This window comes from Echeneis naucrates, chromosome 17, assembly GCF_900963305.1.
Source record: "Echeneis naucrates chromosome 17, fEcheNa1.1, whole genome shotgun sequence".
Classification (NCBI taxonomy): domain Eukaryota; kingdom Metazoa; phylum Chordata; class Actinopteri; order Carangiformes; family Echeneidae; genus Echeneis; species Echeneis naucrates.
Window position 1 is genome coordinate 6,113,400 of NC_042527.1, and position 11,973 is coordinate 6,125,372.

The following is an 11,973-nucleotide window of genomic DNA, read 5'->3' on the forward strand; positions in this document are numbered from 1 at the left end:
ATATTTAGATAAAATAGACAAAACAGTTGCCAAACCTTCAAACAGCAATCGTTATTCAGTACACACTCCTGCAGCTTGCTGAGGAGCAACAGTTTTTCTCGACCCCTTCTAGAAACTGTTTCAGAGTGAGGAAGGAGGGGAGGAAACGTGACTTTCCTCCAAGGACTCACCGGTTTTATGGCATTTAGACTTTGAACCAAATGGGGAGAGAAACTGATCGCAAATGTAACAATGAATATCTGTCACGCCATGTAATGTTGATCTGTTTGTCGCGCTGAAATTATGATAATTCCCATATAACTTTACCGTCATAGCTTGTATCTATATCTACAGTATAGATATACAGTGTATATACACACACACATCTGAAATCCAATCCTTACATATGAACAATCATTGACAGTAATGTTTTTCAAAACAAATCTCAGCATTTTTGAACACATCTATGAATATTAAACAACACTTTATATAAATTTCCAATGTCGTCGACTCAACAAACAGCGACTGTTACAATGTGATTATAGGCAGTCTTTGCACCTGAGCTGACAGACAGAGACAGTGTGAAGCATCCCATGGGCTTTTACTGCAATAAAGAAGGAAATGCAAGATTAAGCATTTTTTTGCATTGAAAGAGGATCAGATTTATGGCCTGAGAGACTTAATCATCTGTGTGGACTTAATCACTCAGCTGTGGTCTGTGAAAAAAAACTAACTGAAATATTTACCGTAGGTGGTTAATATTGGTTATGGATCAGTCACTATAATGAAAAATAACCAAACTGCCCTTTTTTCTCCTGCGACTGCTTAAAAGCATGATCTCTGAATTCTGCTCCCTTCAGATTGTGAGTTTTTATCCTGTAGTGACATGAGAAACATCTGGGTAGATTCACTCACCTGGTAATGGCTTGCTTAGCAGCTTGATGCTGGACTGCACTGGAATAAAATCCCAAAGGTGGTGAAGGACTTAAAAAAAAAAAAAAAAAAGTCCTGGTATTCGCTGAGAAATCAACAGTGCCTGTGGTTCATAAAAGTGGCGCCAGCACCCATGATGGAACTCATAATTTGTTACAAACTCTGACACTGGGTTTGTGTCTGATTACCTACAGACAGGCACTGTTAATAATGAGTGCAGACTATCTGTCTATTCAAAGCTATTACTAGGCAGTGCCACAGGGGTCAATAACTAATTTGTGTTCTCTGCCTCATCCTCAGTGTCTCAGCAATCACCATCAATTTATATTGGAATTAAGGGAGGGGACCAAAAAAGAAAGAAAAACTACACCACAATCTGTGTCATTTTGCCAGAAGTATTTATGAGTATTTATTTAACAGAGATAAAAGACAACTGCCTGTTACTGTGCATACTGGTTAAGCAGAGAACAACTGCACTTTGAATATTGACCAGAATGAAAGTTACAGCTAACGGTATACAGAGGTAAATGAGACCCTACTTCTTCTTTTGACTTTGTTCTATTTGTATTTTGAAGAATTGCAATGATTTTCTCCACTATGATAAAATTAAAAAAAAACAAAACAAAACAAAAACACACATTTAGGACAGCACAACTACTTTCTGGTCTAAAAACACGTTGAAAGCTTACATCATGTATTATCAGTCCATGTGAACAGAAATGGCATAAAAGCTGGTAATACTAGAATAGAATAGAATTTTGATATCCAAAAACTGAAGTAGTAGGCTATTTTCAATCACCATGTCACACAAATGAGAATCAGACAACTGAAGAGGCATGCTGACTCAGTTAACGCAAAGGGTGGGTTGGGATCCATTTTTAAAATGTGCAGCTCCAAAATCCTATGTCGACATACTTAAAGTAAGGCTGAAATTCACAGTCAGTATTAATGAGGTCTGTAAGGTACTCGTGCTGCACAAATCAAGTTTAGGAATTAAAAGAAATGTACAAACAAGTTGGAAGCACTTGAGCGAACATTAAGTTAATCAAAGATCTGAAGGCCGCCAAGCATTTCCAACAGCAATTCACACTGAAGTCATCCCCATATTTTGTATTAAAAACAAACAGCTTTACTTGCACACCTCAGTTACATCTGTTTAGATGAGAACAATATGGAGCCATGACACTTTCATTTTAAGAATTTAAATTAAATGAAGTCCCGTTGACACAACTGACAACATATGGAAACACAAAAGAAAACTCCTCCTGTATAAAACACTTTAAATATACTTTGCAATATAAGAAGTCCTGGATGACACATGGCAGGTGTGATTTTGTTCGTATGAAAAATTGTATCATTCTTCCGTGAATCTGATGCAGTCTAACTTGGTCTTACAGTTCTGTCCATGTAGCTCCTTTGTGGCAAATTATAATACAATCACTACAGCCAAACATAAGCCAGTAATTTAAACTGTAGTGAGAGTTTACTGCTGCAAACACCTATGGGTCACCCCTGAGCCTAGAATACCAACACAAATCATTATTAAACTGAAAATAGTTTAAAAAAAATCTGTTTCACACATTAGACTGTGCAAAAAAAAAAACCCAAATCATTAAATTGCATCAAAACTGACCTCATTAGGTCAAAAACTACAGCAAAATAAAATTAATTGCTGTCTTATTTCTTTTACTGTTTTACTGCAAAACTCAATGCTCATTTAGTGTTTATTAACAGTTGTCACCAGGCCTCTTGAGCATTGCGCTGTATTTCATTGGTGCATTGTCGGCTTTGAGCTGCACCTCCACTAAGGTGAAGACTGAAATGACCTGTTGAGAAAACAAAAACAAACGATGAGCATGATCTGCCTGGTCTGAAACATTTTCCAACCGCGCACATAATTACATATCGCAGGAACTCGCTAGTCCAATTCTAACCAAGCAACCCTGCTCATATATTCCCCCATTTCTTTTGCTGCTAATTACTAAATGCAATCAAAGAAATATCTAATGCTAATTCTTACCTACCTCGCCAAGTGAATAACAACATGACAACTATGGCACCGTATATTCTGCTCTTGTATTTGAATGGATGCGCCATAGAGTGTTTTCAGTGGTTCTTGTTCTCACCTGCTCCACTGGAGCACTCTCTGTGTCCTCTGGGGTCCAGACCAGAGTCAGCTCGGATTTCTTCCCCACCTTACGATGGTGAAATGAGTCCAGGGCCATAACAGACTGAAGGTAGAAACAAGCTGTCTCAGATTCAACTGACACACACACTGCTATGACGAACACACAGTTTTGTTGTGCCAACCTTCACATTGTGGACTTTTTCAATCCTTTTATGGGTGAGCTTTTTTGTTAGTAAATAAAAGTGTACTTGTGGAGGATGAATAACTTGTAAACTGAAAGTCAAGAAAATCTCTATATCAGTTACATTAGCTTAAAAACATTTAATTGTACTACAATTTTTTTTTTTTTTTAGTTTGAAGCTAAGGCACAAATTGCTCTCTGTAAATTTAGCTGAGTGCATCAGAGAAACTAAAAATACCTGTATGTACAAATGTATATAAAGAAAGTGTTTTGTGTAAAGGGTCACTGACCTTGCAGTAGATGCGTTTCTGCACTCCATAGCGGAGAACCAGCACATCAAAGGACTGATCCAACACACCCATCACCATGGCCTCAGAGTCCAGGGGGCCACACTCCTGTGCAGAACAGACCAACCATTTCAGGCATCTAGCTGAATTTTCTGAACATTTTTTAATGAGGTCTCAAGTTATAGTGATACACTATCATGGACAGAGCCAAAGCAGAAATTCAGGAATTGGGGGGGGAAAGGGAGTTCGTGTTTATAAAACCACACATCATTAACAATTTATTTATGTTTTGATTGTCAAGGAAAGAATTTGATATGTGCGGGTTTTCTATGTTTTATTTATGTGTTGCTGTTGTTTGGTCACCCACCTTCACAAATACTCCAAAGAAGAGCTCAGAGCTGAGCTCTTGGACTCTCTTCGACACTGTCTTCTTGTCATTACAATGTGATGCCTGTTTTTGGACTTCGTCTGATGACAGTCTTAAGTGAGGCCCACACTCTGTATATAAGCATTGAGTGGACCAACATAAACTTAGCAAAGATGAGCCAAAACACATAAATAATTCACATAGACAGAAGAAGGAAGTGTAGAAACATGTTGCAAAGGACACTAGACAAACAATACATCAACTCAGTTTGAGGTCTGAGACAGCCTTGTGCATTTTAGCATTTCTTTTCTAGAAGAAAGACCAGATATGTTCTGCAACACAAAGCATTGCTTCAAACAACTATTAATTATTTTCATGCATGTGTCCGCAATTTTTTTTTGTGAAGAAGGTACGCACTCAGGGAAGAAGCCAGGAGTCGGTGCACAATGATGTCAGCGTAGCGTCTGATGGGTGATGTGAAATGTGTGTAAAAAGGAACATTAAGGGCGTAGTGCTTGAAAAGCCGCTCGTCCTTCACTGCGCCTGTGCAGAAGTACAATGCCATCTGGCAAACACCAACAACACAGAAAAAAGACAGGAATTAGGTCTATATACTCACACCCTATAGTCTTCACCTTAAACAATGTTAATACATTCAACATTACAGATTAAGGTTGAAAGACTGTGTGTTGGATTTACTGACATCTATTGGTGAGGTTCTAAATTGCACCAGATGAAGACCCTCCTTTTCCAAGTATGGAGGAGAACCTACATTGGCCTTGAGATCACATGAAAACTAGAAGGTCTCTGCCTTGAGGTGCTTGGTTTGTCCGTTCTGGGCTACTTTAGAGAAGATAGCTTGATCCCTATTTAAGAATACAGGGCTTATTCTTAGATAATGAAAAACACAGTTCTTAGCTAAAGCTTATTATACTCTGACAGCACGGATGGTTTCTGTCTATGGAGCCCTCTAAACCCTACACACTGGTGATTTAAAGTTTTTAAATATATATTTTTCTTTTAAGGCCAAGATTTCAAAACATTATGTGACGTTTTGGTACAGCACGGCTGCATAGTGGTTAGTGCTGTCGCCACACAAGAAGAAGGTCGCAGGTTCAGTTCCTGCACCTGGGGCCTTTCTGTGTGGAGTTTGCATGTTCTTAACCTGTCCATGTGGGTTTCGTCCCACCGTCCAAAGACATCATGTTTGTGTTAATTGGTGACTCTAAACTGTCCGTAGGTCTGAGTGTGAGTGGTTGTTGGTCTCTGTCTGTCTCTGTGTGTTGGCCCTGTGATGGACTGGTGACCTGTCCAGGGTGACCCCGCCCTCACCCAGAGTGAGCTGGGATTGGCTCCAGCACACCCGCGACTCACAAACAGAAAAGCGGTAGAAGATGGATGGATGGATGGATATGACATTTTACTCACTTTGAAATTATTATCAGTCTTCAGTAAATACGCATTAAAAGTTGATAAGTGGAACAGGCATTATTATTTGTTCAGTAGTGGCTACTGGTTTCTGACCTGCATGGGTCTTGAGCACATGTGGGTGAGGACTTCTTTTCTGGCACCTGAGTACTCATCATCACCAAGAGTAGTAATAAGACTCTTCTGCATGTTGGAGACAAAAATGTCATCAATACAGTTTCAGTCAACTTTCAAATATTCTATTACAGAACTGTTTTGAATTTCAATTAGAAAAACCGCTCAATCTTAATTTATTCACTTGAAGACAATCATAGATGTCAGTAGAGAAACAACAAAGCCTTAGACTATTCCGATTCAAAACACAAGATATTTTCTAATTGGTTCCAAAAGGCTAGATATTAGTTTGCATCATCATTTTGAGTACTGACATGCAATGCTCCTGCTGAGGACAGGTCAACGTTGATGCCCAACTGGTCACAGAGCTCCTGCAGTTCATCCAACATCTTCGCTTTTGGTGGAGGGTGGCATCTAAGCAGCGCCAGCTCAGGGAATTTGCGGTAGATGTGATGGGCAGTGGCAATGTTGGCCAGAAGCATGAACTCCTCCACCAACCTAGAGAACAGAGTTTAAAGTGACAGTTAAATAATGCCCAGGCGAGGAAAAAAAAACAAAGAAGGGGTGACCTTTGATTACACATCTTCCTTCTCAAATATACATTTATTTTGCAAGTAAAACAGGACAGATGTAGACACAGATGCATCTGGAGTGTTTGTTACTGACTTGTTGCTGTCTCTGTACTGGTAAATGTAACAGCCTTGAGGCATCATTGTCTCTTTGTCAAGGGTGAAGGATAGTTTCATCTGAAACAAAAAAATGTGATGTGTGAACAAAAAATAGTATTAGAAGTCCAACAAACCTAACAGGTTTTATTTCCAAATCTGTTTTAAGATTGTTGAAAGCTTGTTAGGCAGCTCCAATGATTTTGTGAGAATGGGCAAAAACACAAAATTTAGCATGTGTGATTTTTTTTTTTAATACTGAGAGGAAATCTTCCCTTTAACAAGCAGCTAAACAAAGATTACATAATGCCTGAAGTCCAATTTAGTTGAATTTCCTTTTGCTGTAGTTTGTAGCAGCTCAAAAAATAAGTTATTTTAGAGTTTTACTCAAACATTAGAGCAAGCGAGCATGATACCTCTGATATATTTTATGATGCAATGGGCTTTGCTTACAAAAGCCACAGGTAGCACAAAATAGTCAAATACGAGGCATGTAAGACTAACCTGGTCTAATCTGAGAGCTCCCCCTGAGAACCGTTGGGCTCGCAGGTTTTTGGCAATAGAGTGCAGGTTGAGCACAGCCTGGTGGATCTCATCAATTGGGTGCACTGGATCCACAGGTGGCAGCTCCTCAGCTGTGAACATCTTGTCAGGAGCCTCAATCATACTCTGAGCATGATCGTAACTTAACTTCACACAGGAGCGGATCACTGAGCGCCCAAACCACTCATCCAGAATCTGCAGGGTGGAGGTAAACAGGAAAAATACTAAGATTTAGATTCAATTTCCATTGAATCAGCCATCAGACACTACTCTTTAACTCTGAACTTTAAAAGATTGTACCTTCCCCTCAGGTGTAATTTTCCAAATGACAGAAAAAGTGAGTCTGTTTTTGAGAGGGCTAAGACTGCACAGGTCTTCACATAGGAGCCGAGGTAACATGGGAATCACCTAGACAACGAGAAAGCAAGTGTATTGAGTGCCAAGTGAAAACAACAGAAAAATTAACAGTCACATCAGTCAGTAGTTTGTGTATGACAAGATAAAAAAAAAATAAAAAATTAATAAATAGAGCATTCACCTTTTGAACAAGGTAGACACTTGTCGCTCTTCGACTGGCTATGGTATCCAAAGTGTTGTCCTCCTCCACAAAATAACTCACATCAGCAATGTGGACTCCAACTTCGAAGTTCCCTGCATTAAAAATAAGTAATGAAGATTCTATGACCAAAAATTTCTTTCATTATAAGCATCAACCAACTTTAATCGGAAGTCATCATCATCATCATCATCATCATCATCATCACTGAGGGTCAGATGGTAGTTTACCATCTGGAAGCTGTTTACACGACAGGGCATCATCCAGATCTCTGGCAGTGGCAGGGTCGATTGTGAAGATACACTCATTCCTACATGTGATAAAACAGCGCTTTGTGGATCATATGAACACATGGCCTAAATTAAGACTAAATTCACTGCCTTGCTCCCATTGGACAAATCTTGAAATTCGTGGTACTTCCATAAGACTTTATAAATAGTGCACAAATATCCTTTGGCAAATCTGGATCCAGCTAATAAGCATAGAAAAGCAAAACAGTCATACCTCAGGTCTCTCCTCTTACTCATCTCCTCAGGTGGGATGGTCCAAGGCAGGTTTTTGGGGAGGCAGTCCAACACTTCATCTGGGAACTCAGAAAAGTCAACATCATACTCTGTCAGGATTCCCTCAGTCTCCGGCTCAATTTCTCCAGCCTGACCCAGGGTCTTAGAGAGTTGCCTGAAGAAAAAAATTTAGGGACAATCAGGACAATTGTCGGACCAGAGTGACATTGTCACTTATATCACCTATCTATACGCACCCTTCTGCAAAGTTACTGGTGGCTGCCCAATCAGTGATGCGACAGATGAACAAAGTGTTGGCATAGTCACCCGGGCGGGTAGTAAAGTCTTCAGGACAGTCAGACAGAGGAACATTAATCCGTGGGACCCGGTGGTCCACAGGGGAGAACATGGCAAAGGGCTTGTCTGGCAGGAACTTCAGGAAACCTGTTGCAGCTCTTGAGTGTTTCTTCTCAACAATGTACACCACCTGGCAGAAAACACAGAGGATGAGCGATTCAAGTCAGTCAGCACAGAAGCATCAAAACTGTTCCAATAATTTCAGGGACGTTCAAGGGTTTTCTGTGCAAAATTTCATCTTGACCCAATGAAAGTGATGAGAAAAATACACTATGCACAAGAAACACAAGGAGCATTAACTGCTGCCTCACAATTTTATGACAACCACTCAGTCAAGTTTAAATTTACATTCAGCTCACATAGAAGAGTGTGAAGAAATTCAATGAAAATGCATTAAGTACATTTTATCTTAATTAGAGTATCAATTAATATGTTATGTCCAAAAAGGAGTTTTTTTCAGGTCACACTGACCTTGACCTTTGTGCAACAAAATCTTATTAATGTATCCTTGAGTTCAACTGAATGCTATGTCAGATTTTAGATACCAGGTCATCAACACTACTCTGGCCACAGTTGTATAGCTGTAGTTGTTGAAGTTGTTTTTCAGAGTAAAAATAAATGTATTCAGTGTTGAATCTGTCATTTCTTGGAGTCCAGGTGCACAAAAAAATAACAGCTCATGTTGGATAATTAGGTTAATTTAATACATTTACACTGCGGCCCTGATGTACTCTCAAGTCACAGAAGAGAATTCCTGCCTTAGAGTCTTTGCTTTTTATTCTGGGACAAATATAAAAAAAAAACGTAAAATGTAAAAAAAAATATAAAAATGTCAATAGCAAGAATAATTTAAGGGAGACAAAGAATAATACCACGGGAGCTCACTTTAGCAGTCTTTTGCAGTATTTCACCATTGGACCGCACAGTTGACTGGTCTTCCAGATGTCCCTCTGTTTCTATGAGATGAGCAGACAAGTGAACATGGATTAGCTGAGCTATTTTTTGGAAGACCACATGTGTAATGACAAACAGCGTTTACATCACCAATATTATGACTGCAGAATAGTAAATGATTTGCTCATGCAGCTACCACAGTACCTGCATCAGTGAGGGTGGGGTTCCTTAGTTTTGTGATGACTTCATCCAGGTCATTGCACTGGTCCTCAACAATAACATCAGCCCTTGGGGTGTGCTCCCGTTTCTTCTCCAACTTCTTTTGCACCATGTGTTCTTTCTGGGCCTCAGACTCACTGGCACCCTCACAGTCAGTATCTGACCTAACAACCTAAATAGACACAAACATTTTTTTCAACTTTTCATCAGTCACTGCTGATGCGTTTAATTGTATTTTAGCTAAAACATGCTATTTAATTGGTGCTTAAGTTTGAAATACAGAATTTTTTTTACGAAACTGTTACCTTCCACTGTTCCTGAGGTAGCACTTTCACCACCACAATGTCTCCGTTCATTGCTCTGTTACGAGCTACAATTCCATCCAGAAATATATCACGAGTGTCATCCTGCAAACATATAAGATGTCATCGATCTTCTGCCTTTCTGACCTTTGATGCCAACTTTTCAAGATGGATGCTTAAGCCCTGGCTAATACAGTGAAATATCCCATACCTTGTCACCCTGATATACACGATAGCTACCTTGTGATATTCGAAACTCAAGTGACAAGAAATGATGATGTGTCAAATTTGTTTCCAGGACAAAATGCAGTAAAACTTACAGGGGAAGGGATGAAAGCTTCATGGTACTTCTTAGGGTTGATTCTTAATTGACCCTGCAGGAAAAATATGCAGAATTTGACGAACATTGTACTTGACTTTGAACCAAGAGGCCCTGAGGCTGGATTACCAAAGTTGACTAATCAGATAGTTGCCTCCAGCACTAAAGGCACATGCCTGCTGCATGTCAATTAATTGTGCTAATTGACTCTAAAAGACAAGGACTTTAAGTTTCCTGACCTTGATATTTTCAACAAAACCTCAAAGTCTAATTTCAAAACCACAACTTTTGTACTTATCGATGAATAGATTAACTTTGTGTTCGAATACAGCAGACAGCAGGGTGGATTGTATTCAACCATATAAACACGTTTCAAATTGCACAAACAGAGTAATTGTGGTTAGAAGGCACATAAAATACAGTGCACTGTTATAAAATTTGCAACTGTAGATAAAAAAAATTAAAATAACATTTATTGCAAAATGATAATATCATGTCAGTGACTTCACCTCCTGTGTATTTGTGTAGCCTTTGTACCTGAATGAGCTCTCCTCTTTTAAGACCATGGGAAACCTCCTCAAAGGTCATGTAGGATTCAAACACTTGCTTTGTTGACTTTCTGGCTCCTCTGGTTTTTCGTTTGTCAGTATGGGAATTAGTAGTTAAGCCTGAAAAAGAAGTAACTCACTCACTTTTTACCAAAGAAAATTTACCTACACCTGATGATAACCAACATGTCAAACTAATTAACTACGGGCTACTGCTGGGTTCGGTCTTTACCATGGGGGGACTTGGGCCTTGAGCACTGAACTCCAGTTCCTTCTGCACTTTTCTCCTCCTCTTGATGCTTTGGCAGATTCTTTTTCTTAGACTTCATCATCCTCTCTTGTTCATGTCCACTTGCACCGACTTTCACTGGAGACTGAGGACATCCGGCAGAGTCATGGATTTTCTTCTGCTGTTTCTGGTGTTTGCTGGAGTCGCTAGGTGTTAAACAGCTGAGCTCCTCCCCTGACTCGATGTCTCCATCGTGGCTGGTGGTGGTGTCCCTTCTCTGTCCCTGTCGCTGCCTATCAGACACACTTTGCTTCCTTTCACTGTCCTGCTGAGCACTGCGACTGCTAAGTTTCTCCATGTACAAAGACAATGAACTCTCCTCTCCTTTACTTCTCACGGAGGAGGGGGAGAAGTCACTTGAATCAGATAAATCATTCGGCACTTGGTCCCTCTTTCTCTGTGGTATGTTTAGCCTGTCACTCTGGGCTTTGAGCAGTGTGCTTGGCCCATTTCCTTCCCTTTGAAGTGACAAGTCCTTTGCATATTGTTCTAGATACGAACTGAACTTGCTGCTGCGGTGCTGACTAAGAAGTCTAGCATAGGCGTCTTTCTGAGGAGGAGTGCTCGATTGACCCTGGCTCCGCTTCGGCTCTCTATTCAAGTTGGGCTTGATAGGTTGCAGAGGAGAATCCATATAGCAACCTTTGAAGATGGTGTCTCTGAAAAAAACAAAAATCACACTTCATGAGTGTTCCCATTCTGGCATGATACAATAAACAACTAATTAAAAAGTATCAACCCTCACAACCAGTTCAGTCATTATATGCAGAAAAACAGACGAGCGGATTATCTGTTCATGTGGCGAAAGTAAAAAAAAAATAAATAAATAAAATAAAAATAAAAACTCTTCAGTAGCTCACTTTGGTGATCCACTGATCTGACATCATGTAGTTCAGTCAGCAGCACAAACATAAACATGAATTAAAGTGAATTACATCAAAATGTTTGCAACAACTACACAGCGAGATAATGGAGGCTAAGTGTACGACAGACTATCGTCTGTCTGTATCATCACATTGTCTTCGGATTTAAACTCTTTGCAAAATAAGGTTACTTTAACAAGCATATCATAACGGCTAGCTAAGAGCTAACAGTTACCTAACGTTACGTTTATTAGCAATGCGGACTAGCATCAGCTAGCAACTATCAACGCTAAGTCTGGGTTAAACGATAAATAACGACTTGTACATCCCACAGACCACAACCTGACCACGATTAACCACTTGAAAATGCACCGGGAGGCTGTCAAACGTGAACATTGTGAAAACTACCTTTCCCAGGTCGGGGTTAGTTGTCCGACTTAGCTTTCGTTCAGCGGTAATTGTTGTTAGCTGTTACTTTCACTTCCGAGGTCGTCAGAC

At 39.8% G+C, this 11,973-nt stretch overlaps 1 protein-coding gene across 1 annotated transcript; it reads right to left on the bottom strand.

The window, feature by feature from the left end:
- Positions 1 to 1,304: 1,304 nt before the first annotated feature.
- dis3l2 (DIS3 like 3'-5' exoribonuclease 2) lies at positions 1,305 to 11,973 on the bottom strand. The gene is made up of 21 exons (XM_029525541.1): positions 11,884 to 11,973; positions 10,556 to 11,271; positions 10,313 to 10,443; positions 9,777 to 9,830; positions 9,460 to 9,561; positions 9,140 to 9,326; positions 8,927 to 8,997; positions 7,942 to 8,171; positions 7,686 to 7,859; positions 7,412 to 7,491; positions 7,164 to 7,276; positions 6,926 to 7,033; positions 6,587 to 6,820; positions 6,084 to 6,163; positions 5,732 to 5,915; positions 5,400 to 5,486; positions 4,293 to 4,440; positions 3,876 to 4,006; positions 3,512 to 3,616; positions 3,039 to 3,143; positions 1,305 to 2,738 (listed from the first exon to the last, which is right to left on the bottom strand). The coding sequence occupies exons 2-21, from the start codon at positions 11,244 to 11,246 to the stop codon at positions 2,640 to 2,642; spliced, it is 3,114 nt and encodes a 1,037-aa protein (XP_029381401.1). The 5' UTR covers positions 11,247 to 11,271; positions 11,884 to 11,973; the 3' UTR covers positions 1,305 to 2,639.